A 25611-nucleotide genomic window follows, 5' to 3' on the forward strand; every position below is an offset into this window, starting at 1 on the left:
GGAACCCCCTCAAGGAACCAGGAGAGACCCACTGGTGTAGAGTAGAGTGTTTCCAGTGAGCCAACATGCACAATATATCAGCACCCTGACTTTGATTGACTGGTTTGACCAGAATGGAACGGAGCCTTAATTAGTATAGAAGAAGGAAGGCACTGGAGCAAACCCGGACAATTAAAGCCTTGTTTTATGTACAGGGTGCAGGAAAATAACGTGACAACGTTTCGATGTCAATACATCTTCATCAGGTCATGATCATGTATCAGTCTCGCTCCTGATCAGGTCATGACCTGATGAAGATGTATTGACATAGAAATGTTATGTACCTGCACCCTGTAATTGTCCGAGTTTGCGCCAGTGCCTTCCTTCTTCTACACGTACCAGTCTCGCTCCTGAGATGCACCGGACCAGCCTGAATTTGGCTTGAGGCACGGTGGAACCCCTTTGTCCTTAATTAGTATAATTGGTAAGACCTATTAGGAAGGAAGTATAAGGAAGAGACCCAATTTATTTCCAATATGGTTGCTGTGCATAGAGCCTATTAGACTCAAGTCGGATGGACTTAGTCAAAGTCAGTACTTGTCTTGGACTCCTTCTGAGATGAGTTACTTGAACGTTATGCTTATCAGATTTGACCTGGTAAAATCAGGGATCAACAGATAATCCAAAGAACAACTTTTAATGTTATGTAATGAGTTTATCCTACTGCTTTGTGCACAGTTTTACCTGGGTAGCGTTTGCGTGGAGTAACCTTGGTAACTGGCTGTGTACTGCCAGACTGGATATTCAATTATGGGGATATAGGCAGAGCAGAGCTGTAGGCTATACATTGGACTTGGAGTCAGACTTAAGTAACAAACATCCGGACTTGAGACCTGACTTAGACTTGCACTGAAACACTTAATAGCAGCTCTGTTTTGTATCACTTTGTAAAGGCCAGTCTTTCACAGGACTGATGTCTCTGACTGCAGGATGGACGCATGGCGAGAGTTGCGGTGGAACTGCACCATGTTCTCTGATCCATTGCGGGATGTGTAGCTGCTGCTGGGATGTTTGGTCCTGCTCAACCTGCAGTTGAGACAAATGCTCCGCCATTTTCTCTTCAGCTCGCCTTGAACCTACCGAGAGGAGGGAACACGTGTTATAAACACACATTTTTCTTTTTTCTGTAGTGTTTAATACAGAACTGGGTCAAATTGTGTCATGGTTTGTTTTAAGCAACTTTAGTGGCCAGATGGGTGGGGTTTGCCGAATGGGACAATACAGTGTGCCAGAAAGTTTAAACAAACACAGGAAAGAAGCTGAAAGGCATTTTGTGTTGCTTTCTGTTAGAGAGTCTGATTTGACCCTGGTTAGTTTACAGCTTTTTTTGTAATAGTTAAGTTTTGCATTATTTTGCTGACAATGACATGAGATATAAAGAATGTGTTTTGTATTATCACCTCCATATAAACCTAAAAAATCGAATAAAAAAAACCCCCTGACTCTATTAAAGGTTGTTACACACTGGGAGCGTGGCAAATAACCAATCAGAACATACGGCGCATTGATGCGTCACATCATAAATTTGGTGATGTCTCATCCACACAGGTTTTATGGAAATGTGCATTCTGAGTGGATGTACTCATAACACAAACAGCCTTTTTAAGCGTTTAAACTTGTGTTATGCGTTTAAAGTGTTTAAATTAATACTAATTAATCACACAATAGAAATGCTCCCAGTGAGCAAGGACCATAACTGTGTGTACTGTACTCATGTGACTAAAAATATATCAATTTCTGCTCAGGATATGTACCTTTCATGTTGTACATAGGATATCCTGGACTCATTCTACACACTTTTTCCAATGATCTGGACTGAAGAACAAGGAGAACTTACCTCACTGTTTAAGAAACAGTATAAAATGGCCACCACAAGACCCTAGCAAAACAAAACAAAACAAAACAAAACACTTGTTGTAAAAATGGATAAGTCTGACAGTAAATGCTGTATACACCGTTCCACACGGTACAAATGATGTCAACAGAAGGCACGTATTGTGCAGCCGACAGCACAAGATAACATACCACAACATACCAAACAGAAAATTTACTATACTTGTCTATTGGTACATTCAATATGTTGAATAAACATATATATATAAACCTCTTTAACCCTGGCATCCATATTCAATAAAAAAAGAAGCTTCATCAAAACTTCATAAATATTTATCTTTTCACCAATTCTCAAAACGGGCTCAGTTGATAAAATGTTACATAACCTTGAGTTTAGACTACTTCTAGGGCTTTCACCAACTAGTCGACTATAGTCGACTAGTATAACCACTAGTCGACCTTGTTGGTACTAGTCGAATAGTTGAAAAAAATGTTTTTTTTATTTAATTTTTTTTTATTTGTTTTAATGCCATAGTAATGGCCCATCTTATTATTATTATTATCCTCCTGACTTTATTTTTTTTATCAAAAGGGGGTCAAAAGTATGCCCAATAAAAGCCTATTATTGGGCAATGGGGATCCTTGGAGACGCTGCTGTGGTGCTGTGCTGCTGTTCCAGAAGCGCTTCCCTTAAAACGCCATAAAAATAAGGGCAGGAGGATAATAATAATAGTAATATAGTAGTAGGATGGCATTAAAACAATGCCCCCCCCCTTTTTTTTAAACACTAAAAAAATAATGTTTTAATGTAAATTTCGACTAGTCGACTAGTCGACTACCACTGGGTCAAATTAGTCGACCTGTAAAAATCTCTAGTCGTGAAAGCCCTAACTACTTCAAACATAGAATGAATGTTGCTGTTCAGACCAGCAAGGCAACATGACAGCAGAAGACACCAGTCCAAATAATAGAGCTTATTCTTAACATAATGCAGGATACCTGAAAGGATCCGATGGCCAGGTCAAAAAAGATCCTGTAATCTTCAGCAATCGATTCACTGAGCGACACAAACACCACATAGTGGATCCCAAACAAAGGGATCAACAGCAGGGTCGATTTAGCCAATCTCCTGACAGGAAAGATAAATAAATAATAACAATCAAAATTTAATATTTAACTGCACACTGCAGTTGCACTTGCTATAGGAATGTAGGGCCTACTCTTTATACTTATTCGTAGACACACAAGTAATCTTTTAATTCTTCAAAATACGAAAGAAACGTAATTATCTACACATCTAATTCTTACTAAAAACCAACATGGGTGGCTACTGTCAGATGTCTATTACACGCACGCACGCACGCACGCACGCACGCACGCACGCACGCACGCACGCACGCACGCACGCACGCACGCACGCACAGAAGATCTGATCCTAGACCAACACTAGGCCCACGAGTTCAAAACTTTTAATCCCTATTTGATCAGATCAGATTTGGATTTTGGATAGTTCAAAACCAAAACCAGGATTAGGATCACTCTGATATCCGATCAGATCAGGAAATCCAATCCAAGCTGTAATCTGGATCAAATCTTCAAAATGGGTAGTTCAAAACAAAGCAAAGGATTGGGATCAGGATTAGCCTACCTTGAGGGGTAGATTTAGAGTGGATTACCAGGGCAAAATGCACTCAACAATTAATTAATTTAAAATTATGTAAAGTGTGTACATTTAAATACTACCTAATTTGTAGCCCTTATGGTTGATTAAAATGTTCATTTATGTTTGTCACATTTGCAGTGTACACTTGTCTACCTCTCAGAACAGTGTATTCAAATAATTACACACCATCACACACCATCTTATTTAGTATTATGAGGTGTCTGAATCTGGATCAGGGTGATCCTATCCTGAATTTTCATTTTTCACAAAATATAGGATTTCAAAATTGTATCTGATCAGATAGGGATTAAAAGTTTTGAACTCGTGGGCCCTGGGATTCACTCCACTGACCTGTGCTGAACCAACGCCCCAAATGCCTCCTTAGTCGGGAATAATTTTCTCTCTATATGTGCATTTTGATGGTGAGCGTTTTCCACATGGATCAGTCATATCACCTCTCTGCTGCTTCTACTGCAGTATTTTAAACAGCACAGAATTCTCAGCAACAAATTACAATATTCCCACAACCTGCGATGCAACTATTCCCCAAAGTATAACCTATAACTTTCTTTCACATAAATTATTAATCTCAGAACTTTATACAGTATATGCCGAAGGTATACACTATACAGTCTTATTCGTCTGTGAGCAGCTAATTGTGGGCACGGCTGGACCGATTGGCGTGAAACGCACACTCCCAGTGGGCCGAGGAAGAACCTGCACCCCCATTTTTCAAATCAGTCAATTTTTGCAAAACGTTTTTATACTACTCCTACAGTCCAACAAAATTTTGTCCAAACGTCACAAAATAAATAAATCTGCAAACCAAAGTCTGTTGGTGTGCGGATTTTCTTTAACTTGGTTACATGACACCACTTTTGATCCATCACCCAGCCTAGTAGGTTTGGGATGTGCGTGTCTTCAGCACTTTTTCCTCATCCGAGTGGTTAAGACCCCCAGCAAATTTCAAGTTAACCAAATTCCCTGTCCTGCTTCTAATGCATAGTTATTAACTGCTCAGGATTCTCAAACAGGCTACTCAAATATAATATTCTCATGGCGCAGAAGTATCCCCCAAATGTACTGGCTAGTGGCTACAACCCCCGTCTCCTGAGCACACATCACACACCTATTTAAAATTCTCCTGAAGAGTTTGTTGTCCCAAGTCTAGGCACTTTACCATAAGCCATAAGCTTTACCATCTTCTCAGCTCCATACAATTTGAACAGGCTCTGTATTTTACCCACCTTATTAACGCATTTAGACCGGGAACACATCTGTGTCATTTTAAGATTTCTTCGGCTATTCAAAAATAGCAGATATACAAGCTCATAGCGTGGCACCGAGTGCCGCGCCACGAGCTTGTAGATCTGCTATTTTTGCATAGCCAGAGAAATCTAAAAAATTACACAGATTCTTTCCCGGTCTAAATGGGTTAAATCCCTTACAGCAGTGCTGTTTGCAGTTAGGCTTTCGCTGACAAAGCCTGCAATCATTTCGCAGGAGGAATTTAATTTGTGCTGTTAAAATACTGTAGGGTCGAGTCTAGACTCATGGACAACAACTTTTTCCATTAACCGTGTGTGTGTGTAGCATATACAGTACTTATATGGGCATAACGGTCGGATCAGTGGTTCCCGACAACCATCCGACCGACTTCATGCTGGGCAGTAGGCAACGCAATACCTCGGGTCCTCTGCGACACGCACGCTAAGTTTGACATCGGTCAGTCAGGCGGTTCTCGAGATGCGTGAAGTAGAGATCATATGCACGCATGATGCACACACATTATATGCAGAGATTTCACGCATTTACAGTACCAGTAGTGGCCACCAGCCTACTCGGGAACAATGCTACTGTAGTTGGGAACAATGAAAGTTGTGAATGCATGCCCCACCTGGTTATGCAATACCTGTCGTGCCCATTGTAAGAGTACCTGTTGTACCCTGTGTCCCTTTTATGCCCATATACTGTATGGGGATCCCTGATGTCATCAGTGTATGCCCATATATATGGTACCAGTTGTACCCGTCGTATGTCTATCCGTGTCCCTTTTATGCCCAATGCCCATACAGTTTATGGAGACCTCTGTCTGTCTGTCTGTCTGTCTGTCTGTCTGTCTGTCTGACTGTCTGTCTATCAGCCTGTGTCCCTTTTATTCCCATAGATGGAGATCCCTGGTGTCATGTATGCCCATATATGGGCATGCCCATATCTATACTACAATCCGCAAACTGGCTGTAAGGGCAAAACGGGAAAAAATCAGTGGGAACAAAGTGGAGGGAACGAAAAAACACAAAACTGCGCACTGCGCATGCGTATGCACCGCTGTTGCCAGATCGTGCGCGAGCAACAAGCAACCAGCTTCATGAAAAAACACAAAGCTGCGCACTGCGCATGCGTCGACGCACTTTCTCTAACCAATTTACACCCACTTCACGCTTACAACCCAACCTCACTCTCCGAGCCTATCAGCGTCGTCGCTCATCGTTCTGTGATTGACAGCAAAAGTTGGCCAATCAGGTGGCGAGTGAGCCCGAATGGCTCCGAGTGCAGCCGACAAAAGACGAACGGCAGCCATTGTTGTTTGTGCGAGTCAGGGTGCGAGTGCCTTCACTTCTTACTTTAGCTTATAAAACGCTCTCAAACTTCTTCTTTGAGGCACGGAATTCACTTATAACATATCGTTTGGATAGAATTTAGTTGTTTCACTTCATATGTGTGGTCAATTAATCATGACAGAGCCTATTTAAAAATAAAAAATTTCGCTGACGGACAGAGAGAGACAGAGACACATAGAGGGAGAGAGAGAGAGAGGAAGAGAGGGAGGGAGGGAAAGAGAGAGAGAGGGAACGAGGGAGGGAGAGAGAGGAAGACAGGGAGAGAGAGAGGGCCAGAGGGAGAGACAGAGAGAGACAAGGAGATGGAGAGAGAGGGAGGACGGCAGGACGCGATGCGTTCTTAAAAAAATGTAATCCCACGATTTTTGAACCCCAAAATAAGCGAGCCCTCGCTTATTTTTGCGCGGACGTAATTTGTTTGTCATTGTGGTGAATGTTGTGTGTGCTGCTGATGTTTGTTGTGTGAAGCTTAATGTCAGAGTGTTTGTGTTGGAGCGCCTCAGTGCGGCTGCAGAGTTCATTTGCAACATCTTGCATGCGTGGCTGTGGCTTCACAGTTTTCCTTCGCCGTGTCTGTAGGTCACGGCCTGGAGACCCCAGGGTCTCCAGGGGGGGGGTTAGGGGGGCCGACCCTCTGGGGTTTTTTTTTCCCCATGATTTTGTACCCCCAAACGACATTTTCTTTGGGGGGGTTAGGGGGGGCGTACTAGAATTCTGCCCGCGTAGCGGGCAGAACTTCTAGTACTCTACAATGGACTGTAGTGTAGAGAAAGGTTAGAGATGTGGGTGAAGACATCAGCTAGCTGATCCGCCTACACTTTAAGGAATTGGCTAGAGATTCTGGGCCAGGTTTCTTGTGGAGATGAATACATTGGAAGGTTTTACCTGCAGCTATTTCCAGTAGGCAGGGGTCCTGGACCATTTGCATACAGTATCTAAGTTTATTATTATTTTATCTATGCTTATTCTCAAAGCCTGTTCAGTTCTTCTGTGAGAGATGCAGACACTACATTGTCGGATTCTGTTTTGTTGTTTTGTAATCTGTGATAGTTTTCAGTCCATTCCACAGCGCTGTGGTATGATGACTAAACTGTGTTGCTATACTGAATATTAGGAGTTATTTTTTACTCTCCATAGCTTATATCTGAATTTTTTGTCCTCATCTGAACCCAGGCGTCCTGCTGTGCAAGTGCTAGTCCTTGTTTTAATTGCAGCATGCACTTTCTTCAAGTGACATTTCGTATTTCTCTTCATTACTGTTAGTCAGGGAATATTATCAGAAACATTTCCTTCACCAATGAGTTTGTAAAGGTGTCTAGTAACACATCTCACAAAGACTGAAATTCTGTTTCCCTAGGGGAATCTGTGACAGCTGTTGAAAGTTGGGGTACCCTTAACCTTATGTGGGAAAAATTTACATAATTTCATTCTGCTTTAAATAGCATGTGAGGGGTCAAACTAGGGGTTTATCATGATTCTGAATCCATTGCATGAGTTTGTTTTGCACCACTCCTTGGCAGAAAATAGTCCAAGCCCACCTTTCCAGCTCATTGCCTATTGGCAAATTCCGAACATTGCTGGCCCACAATAACCTCCCTGACCTGGCGGAGAACTTTGCTCCGAGGAGCACATTTTTTTTGTCTTACTGTAGGTTTATATAAGTGCTACTATTTGTGAAACTAAGCTATACAATTTTGAGAAACTGGAAAGTGTGTTTGGTGGCCTGACACTGACAAGTCTGCAGGGGGAAATTTAATTTCTACAACATGCGATTCAACTTTTCACATTTATGGTGCTACCTGTAGTCAGAAGATGTTTACCAAATATTGTGAAGTTTGGACAAAACCTGTAGGAGCAGCAGGAAAAAAATACTGTTTTGAAGATTCAATTCAAAATGGTGAAAAATCTAGTTAGGTGGAAATGGGCAGGGCCTATTTGGGGAGTTATATCATGATCATGATATGTCATGGCATCCAAGGGAAAATACCTACGGTTTAAGACGAAACCTAAAGTTGGCTGTTATAGTGCCAAGATGAGGCTGATTGCTTGGTGTTATTTTTTTCCTGTCTATGGCCTCCCACTTTTAAATCTACAAGCTCACAACACGTTGCATCGCGACACGTGGATTGCTTGTATATCTGCTGTTTTCTAAAAAGTTTGACAAATTCTGAAAATAATTGTATACTTTTACTTTATTGATGCCATTACTTCTGTACTTTTACTCAAATAAAATTAGAATAGAGGACTTTTACTTGTAACAAAGTATTTTTATATTGTGGTATTGCTACTTTTACTTAAGTAAAAAGTCTGGGTATTTCCTCCACCATGGCTAAGTACTGATCCAAAACCTACACTACACTCACACGCTGTGCCTGTGGCACAGACACAGCTTATAGTATCTCTCTCCACGTCACTTTCTCGCCTCCAAATCTCAAATCCACATGAACCATCACAACAAACGCAAGCTCAGCTTTACCCTGAAGGTACACATCGCCCGCAAGATTTGCACACCTCCCTCTGACTGGGACAAGACGTCCGAGTTACAAGAGGATTTTAAATGTGAATGCCACTGATAAAGGCTGAGTTATCAAACTCTTTTTTAACCAAACTGGTTTTCGGATTATCTCCCAATAGCCTAGTCTGAGTGAGAAAAAAATGAAAAGAGAAAGCTTCTACAATATTGGTTGATATTTTAGGTGGTTATTAAGAATGTTACAATGAATGAAAGTGAAGTGCTCAGGGACACTGCCAATTGGATGGACATGCTGTTAGCTGTTGCTGTAATCTAGCTGATGTTATAGTATACTATACTAGACCATACCCGGTGAAGGTAGCGGTTTAGGGGCAATATTGGTGGTAGTGTGTTTTTGGCGTTGGTTGTGAAAGTGCAGGTGGGTGTGGGGACGCGTTGTGAGCTTGTAGATCGGCTGTTTTCCAAGAGGCAATATATATTTGTGAAGGCGCTTCGTTTGGCCTTCTTTTCATAGACCTTGTTGCTTGTAGGGCCGCAGGCGAAAGTACAGACCTTGCTGCTTGTTTCTCGCGCGAAGCCTGGCAACGTCATCTCCCATTGTTTGACACATAATGGCTAATAAATAGCCATTATAAATAGCTAATAAATAGAGATTTGATGAAATTGAGAAACGGACTTCGCAGTTGTGTTCAGATGGTAATGGTCAATGGCTGTGTGCAAAATCAGATCAAGTGCTCCAGCCAGTGAGGAGAAACGGGCACGCACCAAGGCCACACCAAGGCCACACCAAGGCCACAGAGGTTACTAGAATTATAGGAGGATAGGAGGATAACATCAGCTAGATTACAGCAACAGCTAACAGTGAGCAGGTAGGGATTCAGAATCGTGTTCCAAGGAAACTTCACCACCATTGCCAGGGGATTGAACCTGTGCCATTTCTGTTAGAGTCACATTATAGCTGCTAAGCCAACCTCACACTAGCCTCGCGTGGCCAGACAATATCACACGACACACTGCGGGGATATTAGTCTGGTCCCTATCAACGATAGATTTTTTTTACAAGGGGCGGTTACAAAAAGATCCAAATGGACTCTATTGGTTAGACCTAAAACCAATCAGAGCAGTGCTTCCTCCTACGTCACACACAAGCGCCGGTGCTGAAATAGTAAACTACGAAAGCTAGCTCCACTCGTATTTAGTCTGGTAACCAGATGAAACTATTCTTAACACATTTTTCTTTCCAACAAAAGCTTTAAAGGCAATTGTTTGTTCGTCTGTTAGAAAATAAATATTTTCTAACACGTTTACTACCAATGCTATGGCGGCGTCCATCTTTGTTGCGAAAAACTGAAAATGAGTCTCCTGCATTGTACGTCATTGCTCCAAATAAGGTGATAAGCCCGCCCACATTTGGATACTGGGCCCTGATTGGTCCCTCACAACTTCGGAGGGAGAGAAATGAAATCTCTATTGAGGGGGGCCATACCTAATCTGCCGAGGGCTAAAGTGTGATGCAATTTTGCAAAGGCAGATTCGTCTGGAACCAGGCTAACCTCACACCATTTGCAAGCTTGTGTCCCACGAAGCAAACATTTCAACTGAGGGTTTTTCTTTCCATTGATAAATCCTGTGTGTATGTTGTTGACTGACAGTTTCCTTCTAATCTCTTTTCACAGCCAAGACTAAGAAGTTAATACAAATGCTCTGGGCTTCAGGTTTGCCCAAATGTATACTTGCTGTAAACGGTTGGTTGTAAATGGAATGATTTACGTGTACAATCTGTTAATTACTAGCTGACTTGGTCCCCTTTTTACAAGCCTGTGTCTATGTGACATGGTAGAAGTTGGCATCCACATTTTACATTCTTTCCATGTAAACATTGAGACAGCTAGTCCTGGATGTTCAAGGGTCACAGTGCGACACATTGTGAGGTTGTAGATCTGCTATTTTCAAAACATCTTGAAGAACAATTTGGGATATTTTGGAGGCTTTGCCTCCAACTACATTAATTTGGGAGTCAAAACCCAGAGGAATCCTATCGAAACGTCTGTTTCTATTTCTTAAAATAAAATAGCATTGCATCGTAGTTACGAGCTGTGGGCCCTCCTTTCTTTCAAACAGGGGTCCTTGACATGAAAATGTTTGAGAAGCACTGACATAAACTATCAGAGGCACAGCTGGTAGTAGCTAGCGTACAGAAAATGTCCATCGATTTTTGCCAGTTTACAATTAGCTTGGATCAAAGCAAACAGCTGACTGGATGTTGACAAGGGTTTTCATACGTCTTTTGGCAACAATAGACTTTTGAAACCTGAAAAAGTCTGTGCATGTGTGCCTTTCTGCGTGACACTTCAAACAAAAAAAGAAGACAGAAGTGACAGATTACCTGTACTGCGATTGGTCGTTTCCCCCGACGTCAGGACACCTCAGCTTCTGAACCAAGATACGGATTATACTGATGAACTGGATGAAGTTCACCTAGGAGGGAAGATGATAATAACACCTAATAGTTCACTCTTCCCTTACACAGTTGACTGAATAACTCCAGACTGCTTTTCACTGTCATCAAGCCCCCCCCCCCACTTCCTGATTTGAAATAAATCCTAAATGCACAGAATACTAAACTCATGATAATTTCCCAGGCTCACTTGCAGCCACAACAGCTTGTTTCTCCCGTAGACCGCGCTGTTGCTCCTAATAGCCAGCACCCCACCAATATAGCTATGCATTTCTACTTTCTTCAAATATATTTTCTTTAAAAGGCCAGCAAGGCCAACTTTGCAGATAGTTGTTTTCTGTGAACTGGGTCCCCAATGAATAGCCTATAATGACTAGTACTATTGGTGATCAAGCATGTTATCATGTAGCCTGCTGTGTGTTTTTTCGTGTGCGATGAAATATCATCTGTATTGCTGCTGTTGACTTGGCTAGGTCTTCCTTGGTACTCCTGGTTAAACAAAAAAAAAAGTAAAATAAGCATTCTCTTACTCACTACTGTTAAACTTTATTTCCATTTTAAAATATGCATTCTATGCCTTACTTTTCGTACATATTCTTTATATCTCTTAAAAGTTTCATTTTCACTTTTTGTTTTGCTCCACTGGGAACAAGACTGTCTCCTCAATGCATTCCTGGGTTAACTGTGATGATTGACACTCTTTGATCAGCATTCTGTAGGCGAGAGGGATTTATGACTTCCGGCTCTGGAAGTCATAAAGGCTTATGGGATGATGAGGTGACGTCAGGTATCCAGGCAGGTGATGTTTGATTTGCATATCTCGCATAAACCTCCTGTGAACATGATACCTGGGGACAGCAGGTGGGCTTTACACGGCATATATCCCAAAGCTGCATATTCTCTCAACGGAAACCTTCAGGGTTTTAAAACCCTGAAGACTCACAAATGACAAGATTTTGCCGTGTCCTTTTTCAATCCCCAAGTAAAGCAAAACTATGCTTTGTTTTTATGTGTGACTCCAGCGGTCTGACATGTGCTCGCTTTGTTAACGTAACTATATGGGTTCTGGGGGGCGTCAGGCGGAACCTACCAAGATGGAGAATCCTATTGGTCCATTGATCACCCAGTTGGGTATCGGGTTGTCGTTTCTCTCCCAGCATCTGAGCAAAAGGCGAGAACTATGTTAGAGATAATTTAAAGTGCCAGTGCCATCACTGTCAGGTAGACACATTGTATCTCCATATTTAATCTTTTGATGTTTTATTCATAAAGGAATGCTCCATTATTTTATAGTTCGTCTTATGATAGTGTCTCACAAAAGTAGTGAAAATAGCAGATTGAGAAGCAAAGAGGTTGTACATTTGGTATATAAAAAAGAAAAAAATAGGGACTCCAGGTTGAACGTGGTCTGTCTGTGGGTCTTATAAATATTTAACTAACAAATAATACTGTAACTATATTGGATACATTGGAACACTTTTTTTCCATTACCACAAGGTTTCCACCCCACAGCATTGATCTGTCTTTTTGCATTATTCATGTACTGTATTATGATGATGACGAAGAAGAAGATGATGATGATGATTATTATTATTGTTATTATTATTAAACCCATTATTAAACCCATGCCCTCATGAATATCCACCAACAACATCTGTGAAGAGTAGTTTGATCACTTAATTATATAAAACAGATGGATCCCTACCGACTGCGAATGCTTGAAACCTCATTGAGATTCCCAGCCTCTCATCTCGTAATGAAAAACAAGTATCCCATAGAGTGCTATAATGAAAGTCTGATGTCAAGACGAGGTTACAATACAAGCAGTACACACATAATCCCCTTGATGAAAAATAAATGACGATGCATACGTGAATTACATATAACTGTAATTTAAATCATTTGAATTCCTTTGCACTAGTGTACACATACTGTGTTACGGATTCATATTTTGTGCACGTATACGGATGAATCCTCAAAGCACACAGCAAGACGAGATGACAATGCAGCATGGTTTAATAATTGGATATCACTCACCCTGTGTCTTCCAGGTAAACCCTTGTGATCACCCACACCACGACAAACACTGTGGGGATGCCTACAAATGACAAACAGATTAAAGCACAGATGAGACGCCATTCAACTGGTCTAACCTTTATGTTTCCAGACCGAAATCACTCCTCGTCCTTTCATAATGAAGATAATATTGACCGCCTGTTGTGATCTGGATTCACAACAGTGGTATCATAGTTGTTCAAGTTCCTGAGTAATAGGATTATGGGTTCAATTCCATCCCCTGTGTGGCTTACAGGGTAGAGCACAGCATCTATCCATCTGTCTATCCATCTATTCATCCATCCATCCATCCTGCCAATTGCGCCCTCCCTCTATCCACCCATTCATCATCCATCCATCCATCCATCCATTCACCCGTCTCATGGTCATGGTCAACTACTACTCAACTACAAAGTTGTTGCTATGTACAGTATATAGCAACATACTTTTTAATTTTAATTATCTAATATTTGAAGTTTTTCAGAAAACTTAGGTCAGGATTTAGAAGGCGTTTTTAGAATCGGCCTCAGGTCTAAATGGGTTAATTATTCAAAAGTACAAATTACAAAGTACATTTTCTGTTTAATATCAATGCATTGCTATTTTGAAATGCCTTTTCCACAAAAAAATATCAAATTCATGTTCCAATTAAATACAGGGGCCAAAGAATGCAATAGAATAGGCAATATGCAATATGCACAATAACCCATAAAAACAGAATAGATTGAACTTGAGACAAAGCAGCCCATGCAATTAACAAATGAGCATTCTGAACAGCTGAGCAGAGTGCTGAGGGATTGTGGATATTGTAGTGTATCTCTGTATTGTGCTGCTTATAATGCAGTCACAAATTCTGTTATCATGCCAAAAGTTTGCCATTTATTTTACTTCATCTTTCTAGACTACACAGATGGATTGTAGTATATCAATTAGGCTTATACATTTTGTCACCATAGCGACAATATGTGTTTAGTCGGCTTCATATTCCAACAGTGGATGTCGGGGGTGCCCTTCTGCCACTGTAAGAAGTTAACTTTAAACTTATAATATAAAATAAGTTACATAGCGCCAGCATTTTGTTTTCAAACGTCAATATTGGAGGTCATGGTGCTGTTTATAATAATAATAAAGACCTTAAATGATTACAACAGGGGAAACTACTTTTCAGCGTGACCCAGCTGAGGTGGTCATATTTAGCACTCAGGGGAGCAATTAGAGGTTAAGAACCCCACTCATGGACACCTCAACCCATGTGACACATTTGTTCCTCGTGAAGAGACGCATACGTGCATTGAAGTTTTTTTGCTATCAGTCAAACGGTTCATGAGCTATGCCTGTTCAAAGTTAGCATTTTTCAATTGATTGCTATGGCACCACCCTTTGGCCAATGGTTGTGAGTTTCATGTCTTCGCTGTTTGGCATAGCCCTCTACTAGCTATAGCCGAGTTTCGTAAAAATCGACTGCACGGTTAAGCCAGAACTCCAAAAAGTGGCGGGAGAAGAAAGGACTAACATCAAAAACGAGAAGGGACCATTAGCACTACGTGCTTGGCCCCATAACAATAACAAAAACAAAAACAGACGATCTACTAGCTCGAAATGTGTTTTATTGCGACGCATTGTGAGCTTGTAGATCTGCTATTTCCACTAATAAGTGGTTAGAGTCAAAAGTACAACATTTCTCTCTGTAATGTAGTGGAGTGAAAGTCATACGTCTCCAAAAATACACATACTCGAGTAAAGTACAGTACTCAAGTAAAATGTACTTTGTTACTGTCCACCACTGCCATTCACCCACCCAGTCAGCCAGACCTCCATCTTTCCTACCCCAGCCGATGAGCAGGTAGACGATAAAGTGTCTGTTATCAGAGAAGATGACGATGAGGAGGGTATGTAGGTAGAGTCCCTCCGCAAGCAGCCAGAAGAAGTTGGCCATGATAAAGTAATGGAAGAACACCAGGCTGGCTTTGCAACCCACCTGCAAAGACACAAATACAGAGACATTTTTTTATCCCGGGCTCCCTACTGTCGAAGTGTCCTTGAACAACAAGGACACTGAACACTTGACTGCTCTTGATGAACAGATTGGTGCATTTCATGGTTTCCTCTGCCATCGATGTGTGAATGTGTTTGTTTTTGGACAAAGGCTCTATACAAATGCACCGTTTATTGCAGCAAATAGATGACGTGTTTCTTTTTTTCATGGCAAAATCTTGACCCACCTGCTGGCAGAGGCTAGCCTTTGAGTATAGTACATTCACTGCTAAAATTAATGTTTGGTTGTAGAGTGAGACATATACACACAGCAAAATGTTGCTGTTCAAACATAATACTGCATATCCCAGATTATCTGAGCTCACACTACCTTGTTTTAAGTTGTTGTCCACCACAAACCCCCATTGAAGGGAAACAAACCCTCGTATCAAATGCGTTTCTGGCCAAATGGGTGTTACATGGGTTGTGACAATATGGGTGTTGATGTTGTGATCAATATGATCAACTCCCTGGCGATTTTTTTATTCAAATGTATCATGGAAATGAAATGTGTGAACAGAAGTGTAAAAAGATTTACATATCACTTACACTGCTTTCTAATCAAATTTTCTGTGTAATATAATCTTGCCAGTTTTGATTTACATATACATATTATTACTATCCTGTTTTTTCATTATGGAATAAATGATATCAACACTTTAATGTTGTCCGTAAACTCATCAAAAGTGGGTCAGACCTGTTGTAACCTATACGTCTTTAAGCCTTTCAATCTGGGAAAGCATCTGTATCATTTCCATGCTTCTATCTGCTACAGAGGCTGAGAAATAATTTCTTTAGTGAACGTTGACAACGTTGTAAAGTGTTTCAGGAAACTGTTAGGACCTAAAAAGCGTTTTTAGAATCGACCTCAAGTCTAAATGGATTAATGTGTACCAGCAGTGTGTTTGAGGTTGTTAGACATGCAGTTTTGGGAAATCGTGTTGTGAATCTGAACACCAAACACACTCCACCCAAAGAAAACATCTCATCAGCTAATCTTTTTAAAAGCATGTCCGATTGTCCGTAGCCTAATGTCTATATAATTGGGAGTCATTGAAACATAAGAAACTTCAGGAAACCCCTGCTGTCAATCAGTCGATAAAATCCTGATAAGGACCATACTTCAAAAAAGAAATCTTATCAGATGTGTGTCCAGTGGCCAAATCCATATCTACTCTGTACATTATGTGAATTTACACACACAAATAAAACATAAACCTTATTCGAAGTGTCTGTGAACTGACAGTATGTGGGGGTCAAACTGAAAAATCAAGGTTTGAAGACTATCATAATATGTTATATCATTGTTATTACTTAAAATCTGTTCTCAGAATGCACTATATGAGTTGCATTTTTACTGAAACAATATTCAAGTAAAAATGCAAAACACCTAAAAAAATAATCAAAATCAATCAAAACACTCTTTGGAATAATGCATTTGTATTTGGGTTAGAAAGAAAATAAAATCTCATTCTGTGCCAATGACGTCTTTTGACAAGACAATCGCAAAATCCTGGCACTGGGACCACACAGCCAGAAATAAGTCTGGCACTGAATGAGTTTGGTCATAAATCGTATCTACTGTAATTGCCTCATGGGAAATACAGCTGATATTAACTAACACTAACACTAATAGAAACTAAACTAAAACTAATCCTTTTCACAAAATAAAAATAATAATATACTGAACTAGCAAACCCACTTTAAAAATGAATTAAAACTAACTGAAATTCAATACATGAAAACAAAACTAAGTAGAAATAAAAACAAATGAAACATTCAAAACTATAATAACCTTGCGGCACACCCAAAGGAAACCCCATGAATGAATGAAAAGCTTTATTTCTAACATGTTTAAAAATATATATGAATATATATAAAATATGAAGACAAAATCAACAACAACAAAAGACAATATAAAACCCATAGCAAATTGTGCTTGTGATCTCACCAGCGAGGGCTGGTTGGAGCACTGTGTATTTCTGGAGAATAAGATGTCGTCTTTGACCAGCACAGCCACGGCTCTCAGGATGAAGGAGAAGAACAGGTTGAGGTGGATGTAGTTCCTGGTACAGTGGAGCTTCCTGGGGAACATAATATGTTAGATTATGATTATTTAGATAAGATCAGACAATATCAATAAACCAGGGTTTACCCAGTGGCATACAGTACAGTCAGTAGCGTCTGAATTTGTCTTTGCATGGGGGTGCACGCGTCGCATGACCGTGCGCGTGTTAATATGGGTGGTGTACAGCCGTGGTAATGTAGGGGTTAATATGGGGTGGTGTACAGCCTTGGTACTGTAGGGGTTACAGTATGTCCATAGACGCTGCTGAGTCCAAGGACTTCAGTGTGCCAGTGTGGGGAAAAGATAAATGCAATGGCTTATGAGATGATCTCCTGATGTCAGTGCACAAGGTTGTACGTCTGGAAGGATAGGGACGTGACGCAACATTGAAGGGAAATGGAGACTGAGTTAAATAAAGGTTAAATAGAATCTGATGGCTGAGCTGCTGTATGGGCAACCTAAGCTTGTCATGTGACCTACTCATGTGACTTTGGTAGTAGTGGGAAGGTGCACAGTTGGTGATAAACCTCAACTTGGGAGCAAGAGCATTCATTTAGTAGTCACTCATTTAGTAGGACTCACTTTATTGAAAACCTAACAACATCAGTGTATTTTATTCGCTGATATTATAGCTATTTTATTTTATTAGATATGTGATGTTGTTACCTGACAATTTGACTAGTTGACTTTTGGTGAAAAAGCCTGCATATATCTGTATCGGTTGATATCGGTATCGGAAATTAGGATTTGGACGATATCGGAATATCGGATATCGGCAAAAAAGTCAATATCAAACATCCCTAGTATCGATTGGTCATCTCACCGGAACAGGCAGAGGATGGCACTTCCTGTGGTGAGGGCGATAAGAGACAGACTGTGTCCCAGCGTGTACAATGTCTGCACCACCATGTAGAACACCAACTGGAAGACAGGAGACATGGAGAGAGTGAGAGGAGGGGTGGGGGGGTCAGGGAGGTAAGGCAAAGTGGAAGGAAGAGACGGAGCACAGGGCGAGTGAATAAAAAACAGGGGGAGTAAAAGAGAATAGAGAGAGGAGGGATAGCGTGAGGGGGGTTAGAGAGATAAAGGAGCTTATTAATTCATATTGAAATATATCGACTGACTATGCAATTAATTTTGTGCAAAAAACACCAGTACAAAAACACTGCACACAAAGATACGATCATCTGTTCTTCTGTAAGTCCAGGCTCAAGATATTTATTCCTAGATTACCCTGGTGTGTATGAATTGTATTATTGTTTGTTCTTATTGCTTTTACTGATGATTGGCAAGGCAACCCAGCCTGTCGGAGCGCGCGCGCGCGCGCGCGCGTGTGTGTGTGTGTGTGTTTGTGAGAGCGAGAAAGATTCGCCCTCTTATCTTGTTTCCACAGAGAATGAGTGGCATGTTTTATTTCCTCCCCAGAGAACCGTGCCTGACAAAAACAAAGAGTCTATCTTGGACACCTTGTCAGCGAGGGCTGAGGCTAAATGCCGGTCTGTGTGGAAGCTTTGAGGCCACGCCAAATGGGACATTCCTTTAGTAGAACAGGCCAACCAGCTAGCTGGAAGAACAGAGGTCTGACCCCGCAGGTGTCTGTGTGTTTATGTTTAAGATTCATGACTCTCTCCTTATGAAGTGTGTGTGTGTGCGTGTGTGTGTGTGTGTGTGTGTGTGTGTGTGTGTGTGTGTGTGTGTGTGTGTGTGTGTGTGTGTGTGTGTGTGTGTGTGTGTGTGTGTGTGTGTGTGTGTGTGTGTGTGTGTGTGTGTGCGTTTGCGTGTGCGTGTGAGAGAGAGAGAATTCAATCACCTGGCAAGTGCTTTATCTTTGTCACACACACGTGCATACTTTCTCTCACTCTCTCTCACGCGCATGCACACACACACACACACACACACACACACACACACACACACACACACACACACACACACACACACACACACACACACACACACACACACACACACACACACACACACACACACACACACACACACACACAGTTGTTCTGCACACTTTAGGTCCTTTTCAACCAAATATTCAAGAAATGTAGGAGTTGTTGATTTTTTTCTCCCTACAGTACAAACTAGGGAGTTCATCGCCTTCCTGATTCCTGTATTGAGTTAGTATTTGCATTTTGACCACACTTCAAGGGCCATGAAGATTTGGTAAATTAGGATGCAGTGGCTGATCGCAGCGTGACGGTCGGTCAGACTTGAGAGGCTATTTCCGCATGCAATGAGAACACTGCAACAACAACAGAGCAAATCAAAGTCATTGTTTAATTTACTGTTGTGCGAATGTGGTTTTAATAACCTCCAGTGCTGTTTTCATATTTATGCCCTTCAATAGCCTCTATATTTCTTCTGGTTAATATTTGTTGCTGATCACTACAATTCATTAACCTCAACAAGTAAAATTCCCATTTGCAAAATAATAATTTCTGATTGTTATCATATGCATGAATACCCTATTCATGTATACAGTGCTTGCTTTATACCACCCTATTTAGATTCACACTGTGCCCCTCCAGGATATAGTATACAGCATTATACGCAGATGACATTGCCCGTGTCTCGGATACAGCAGAGAAAGGATGGGAACTACTATTGGCAGTAGAAATGGAGTGCAGGAAGATCGGCCTCAAGCTCAATGCCAAGAAAACAAAAGTACTGACAGTTAACACAGAGGACAAAACCATTGTCACAGCGGACGGGACGGTGCTCGAGGCAGTCGAGGACTTCAAATATCTCGGTGCCTTGACTGCTTCAACTGAACAGGACCTGAAGGTCCGGAGGGCACTTGCCTTGAATGCCTTGCATGGGATGAGGAGAGAGTGGAAATCAGACATGGGAGAAATGTGCATGGTCCTCTAGTCTACAGGGACCCACCACGGGCACCACGGGAAGAGAGAGAAGGATTAGGCTGGCAGGGCACTGTGTCAGGTACCCGAAACTAGTGTCAAGGAAACTGACACTATGGGAGCCAACCCAGGGCAAAGCCAGGAATGGCAAGAAGCGCACCGCTCTGCGGCGCAACAGCTTAGCTAACAACACTGTAGAGCTCAAGACCCTGATGTTAGATAGGAGAGTGTGGAAGGTAGCCCCGAGTTGGTGTTGGCTAGACCGTATTCTTGCATCGCATCGGCATACAGATTTAAACCATAGAAGTCAGTTTAGGTCATATCACTAAGGCTGAAAATGCCTTTCATAATTATGCAGATGACACACAAATTTACATAACTATATTATCAGGGGACTATGAGACTATAAGCAAACAACGGAGGACAATGGAGGACAAAGTACTCAACCCCAGTACTTCAGTCAACGTATAGGTACTCCTGTTCAAATATGACTCAATATTTGGAAAAGTAATGAAGCCAGTCAATTTGAGTTGAAAGCAACAACATTGTCAGAAATGGATTGTCAGAAACGATGGAGGGCTCAGACGAGCCCTCCATCGTTGCTTCCAGTCATCCCGGTTCTCCATACATCTGGCCAGTTCGTTGGTACTTTGCACTCCTGCATCATTCTTGAGTACATCCACGTATGTCATTGTGGGACGTCCTCGTGACCGCGCGTTGGTTCCCACAGCATCAATTTGCTGGCTGGCAGTTTTTGATGTCTTTGGCAGTGTCCTGCTAGTCTCATTCTCCTGGCTGCTATTTTCTCGCTCACCCTTGGCATTCCTTCATACAGGATCTTGTTGGTAACATGTGTACTCTTGCTGATGTTAAGTACTGCACGCAACATTCTGGTGTAGCACCCATCTAGAGACTTCTGCAGGGTTGGCTTCAGGGTCCAGCATTCACTGCCATAGAGGAGAACAGACTCTACAGTTGCATAGAAGAAGCTGAGTTTGATTTGACGGGGGAGGTTGGAGTTCCATACACTGGTCATGCCGTTCAGAGCTCTCCATGCAAGTGCCTTCCTCACTTTAAGATCTTGTTCGGATGAGTTGACCCATGAGCCCATGTACTTAAAGGTTCTATGACACTTTTTCACACGTTTTTTGGGGGGTTTTATGACCTCAATTACACCCAAAAAATCTGAACTTTGAACATTCAGTGGATTTTCTGTGGTCTGGGGTTTTGGGGTTTTCTGAATAATTAGGCTGAAAAGTAATCTGAGCTTGGCCCTTCGGCAGTGAGGTCACAGTCGATTAATCCCGCCCACTCTCCTCCTTGCCCCTCCCCTCCCCTATCCTTTCCTTGGGGGGGGGGGGGGGGGGGGCGGAGCAGAGGCGATGATTGACAGGCAAAATCCCTCACCAGCGACACCCGCAGGCAAAGATTTCTTTTTTCATTGCAGTTGAAAAGGCTTTAGAAATGTGAGAGAAAAACACCTGCCATGGATCAATGGAGTGGATTTTTTTGTTAAAACTTTCTATACACGTTTGAAGGACCATGACAAAGACTTTTAATGTGTGGTAAAACTGAACGTCATGAAACCTTTAAAGTCCTTGACTACCTTCAGCACAGTGCCTCCTGTTGTTGACAGAGTCCCTGTTAAAATAATTCCTGTGTTTTACTATGTATTTTTGAGTGAAACATGCTATTTTCAAAGGCAGACAACAAATGTCAACAAGGTCGCGATGACCTTGTTGACATTTGTGAAACCACACGGTGAAACCCTCAGTGGCAACCATCAGGGGATCAATCATACTGGAGATAAATATTCTGTGACTACTTGAAAAGGTAAGAGAATCGCAAAATCCTGGCAGTGGGACCACACAGCCAGAAATAAGTCTGGCAAAGACTTTAAACGATTCAAAACATAATGTTTACTAAGGTAATAAAATCAAGTGTAAAGTCCGCTCAAAACCTTGTTCAGTTCTATTGAGAGTATATTGTATTGCGACCGGTAGAAGGTTAAAGGGCAAGACCACTTTGGTAGAGGTTTGGGCTGTGTATTTACCTTGCCATGATGTAACTCCAAAGGTGGACAAGAAATAAAAAATAATTGCTCCATTGATTAGAAATTGATAATTCAAAATTTGCTCCTCATTGACTTACATTGTACGGTAAAACAGCTCTCAAAGTCACTCTTTAAGCACGTAAACGAACACGAACAAAGCTGATTCAGACAATATAGAACATCACCAAACCCAGTACTGTTTGTTTTTTTAATAAAAATGTTAACTTCCTGCTGATTTTACTATTTGAAGATTCGGATCCGGATCCGCGAATCCAGTCCAGGTTTTCTTCTTAATAAAATAGCAAAATCAACAGGAAGTTAACATTTTTATTTAAAGAAAAACAGTACTGGGTTTGGTGATGTTCTATATTGTCTGAATCAACTTTGTTTGTGTTTGTTTATGTGCTAAAAGAGTGACTTTGATAGCTGTTTTACCGTACAATGTAAGTCAATGAGGAGCATATTTTGAATTATCAATTTCTAATCAATGGAGCAATTATTTTTGATTTCTTGTCCACCTTTGGAGTTACATCATGGCAAGGTAACTACACAACCCAAACCTCTACCAGCGTAGAGGGTTTGCCCCTTGGTCGGGACCCTTTGTGGGTCGCAGATCCATTTTCGTGGGTCGCGAGTGAATATCCCTTTATTTTTTGTTTCCAAAATGTCGTCATTAATTATTATTATAAATAATATTATATTATAAACATTTTCTAAACATTTCCACAAAAATTCTCATTTTCGTGAGTTGAAAACAAATTGAAACATTTTTCAAAAATAATTTCATGAATAAAATACAAATAATCAAAGAAATTCCCTAAATTAGAAAACAAATGTTTAAGACGTATAGTGAAAATAGCAGATATACAAGCTTGCAACACGGCGTGAAGTACACGTTGTGAGCTTGTAGATCTGCTATTTTCACTATAGTTTGGGTCCCGGGCAAACTTCTGATTTCTCTTTTGGGTCTCAAGCTAAAAGGTTTGGGAACCACGTGCTGCTCTATCTTGCAGAACAAAAGGAAAAACTGCATTGTGCTCCTGCCTCAGAGGTCGCTACGTCTCTGCAGTAAGGCCATCAAGACAGAATTATCCACAGTGTTGAGAGCTTAAAGTGCGGTGTCCTTGTTCAAAGCACTGACCACCTACTGGCTGAAAAAGCAATACCATGCTACTTAAATAGAACCAATTGAAAGAAAGTCATAGTTCCGGCTGAAATTGTTGTAGTTGTGTGTTCACATCACTGCCACCAAGATTCCAATAGGCCTACTGTACATGTTTTATATTTCCTATTTGTGTTATTCTACCGATATGTGAAAATCAGGCAGTTCATGCTGCGACTGACAAATGTAAGCATAATAGTGAGTGGTTCGTTTAAAGGAGTAGTTCACACAAAAAATTACTTGTTTTCTATCAATTTGTCAAACTGTCGCATTCCTAAGCCAATAATTTCATGACCGGCAGTCTCTCCGGTAGAAGACTCAAAGAGTGTCCTTTGAGTCTCCGACCGGATACATTAGCATCTTTCCACCTGTAATCAAATTATTGGCTTAGGAATGCGACAAAAACAAAACAAATCTCCATGAATTCAATGCTTCATGGGGTGTGTACTGTAATTGATAGAAAATAAGTAATTTTTGGGGTGAACTACTCCTTTAAGGCCTTGCAGCCCAGCAGCGGCTGTACTTCATTAGGATGCTGAAGAAGGCCGGACTCAGTCCCCGGCCCCTCACTCTGGCCTACAGAGGACTTGTTGAAAGCCTCCTCACCAGCGGTATCACGGTGTGGTATAGAAACACTACCCAAGCTGAGAGGAAATCGCTCCAACGAGTCATCAAAACTGCAGAGAGGATTATTGGATCAGATCTCCCTGCCATGGACACAATCTACACACAACGCTGTAGGAGGAGAGCACAGGGCATCCTTGAGGATCAACATCATCCTGCTCACCCTCTGTTCGTGTGGAGGGACTCAGGACACAACATGAGACACCACAGGCCAGAGAGCATCTCACACAACACGCTTTTTTAACAGTTTTTTTCCTGCCACTGTGCGCTTAGTAGCCGAGGACATACTGTAAGGGACGGTAGTCAATATGACAGATGAACTATCTGACGTGCTTATTTATTACATTTGATATTTATCTTTAGGGAATGTGGTAAGATATATGTAGGATTGTAGGATGTACTGTATGTTTTCTCTGTATTTTCTGTCTTTTTAAAATGCTGACCCTGGGAGCTGAGCTCCAAAAATTCCTATGCACTTGTGCAAATGGCAAATAAAGTCTATTCTTTAAGAAAAAAAGGGGGGGGGAATCTAATTTCCCACTAATTGATTACTTTCTTAAAATAAATCAATTGGTTGGATTAACTGTTGTACCCCACAGGTAGTAGGAAACATAAATTCCTATACAGCCTGTTATTCCTTGTCTTGGGCCCTCCATATCCTCACCGCTCCCAGTCCTCCTCCATCTATCAGGGGAGCTTTTCAACATGGACTGCAGCCTTTCAATCAAACATGACTGACAGGCTGTATGTAGTTTTTCAGATGCCTTTACTTTGCTTGCTGAGGCCAAAAAGCCAACAACAGGTTATTAAAAAAAACTACAAATAATAGAAGTATGGGAGTATGATCACTCAATAAATAAAACATAGTGATATGTAGATGGTGAGTCAGGCGAGAGCTGAGGAATTGTACTATGATAGTTATACTATTTCAAGACAAATAACAAACTGTAATGTTAGTGTAGTATCTGGGATTTGATAATAATCCTGGAGCTAGCAAAAATATAGCGTGCCAATTTCTCCAAGGTTGCCTACTGCAGTAACTGCACCTTTATGTTTAAGTTAGGCATAATGTGATACATCTGACACATGCCTAAGTGTACAGTACACTCAGGCACAGGACTTTACTGTGTGGGCAAAAAATAATGATGAAGAAAGTTACTGGATCAAGTTCATATTCATGTTTACTTGCAATATACATATTGCCAATTTGTGAAGAAAATTAACAAATACCTATGGGACTTAATTACGTATAACATTAGGTGGTTGACTAGGAACTCTCTCTCTCCCTCTGTCTTCCTCGCGCACACGCACGCACACACACGCATGCACGCACACACACACACACACACACACACACACACACACACACACACACACACACACACACACACACACACACACACACACACACACACACACACACACACACACACACCACACACACACACACACACACACACACACACACACACACACACACACACACACACACACACACACACACACCCGAAGACAGAATTTGACAGCTTGTAACTCACTAGTAGCTCTTAACTCTTTGTGCTGCTACTGTAGCTGGACAAGATTAGAGATTGGTTGTCCTGCCACTGTGCTTCTATAAGAACAGTTGCAGCAAGTTCTCTTGTGTATGGCCTTGCTACTCA

General features: G+C 41.3%; 1 protein-coding gene across 1 annotated transcript in view; it reads right to left on the bottom strand.

Annotated features, from left to right (window-relative positions):
* Nucleotides 1-511: 511 nt before the first annotated feature.
* Nucleotides 512-25611, bottom strand: part of LOC308094346 (vasoactive intestinal polypeptide receptor 2-like) — an 87103-nt gene continuing 62003 nt past the window's right edge. Inside the window, exons 5-13 of the mRNA XM_080440950.1 lie at nucleotides 18068-18165; nucleotides 17128-17260; nucleotides 14970-15120; nucleotides 13125-13185; nucleotides 12178-12247; nucleotides 11016-11107; nucleotides 2872-3001; nucleotides 1877-1918; nucleotides 512-1115 (exon numbers count right to left, since the gene is read on the bottom strand). Coding sequence (XP_080297076.1) covers nucleotides 942-1115; nucleotides 1877-1918; nucleotides 2872-3001; nucleotides 11016-11107; nucleotides 12178-12247; nucleotides 13125-13185; nucleotides 14970-15120; nucleotides 17128-17260; nucleotides 18068-18165 — 951 coding nt within the window. The 3' untranslated portion in view covers nucleotides 512-941. The remainder of the gene's footprint in view (nucleotides 1116-1876; nucleotides 1919-2871; nucleotides 3002-11015; nucleotides 11108-12177; nucleotides 12248-13124; nucleotides 13186-14969; nucleotides 15121-17127; nucleotides 17261-18067; nucleotides 18166-25611) is intronic.

This window comes from Gymnoscopelus braueri, assembly GCF_963280865.1.
Source record: "Gymnoscopelus braueri genome assembly, chromosome: 10".
In the NCBI taxonomy this organism is placed as follows: domain Eukaryota; kingdom Metazoa; phylum Chordata; class Actinopteri; order Myctophiformes; family Myctophidae; genus Gymnoscopelus; species Gymnoscopelus braueri.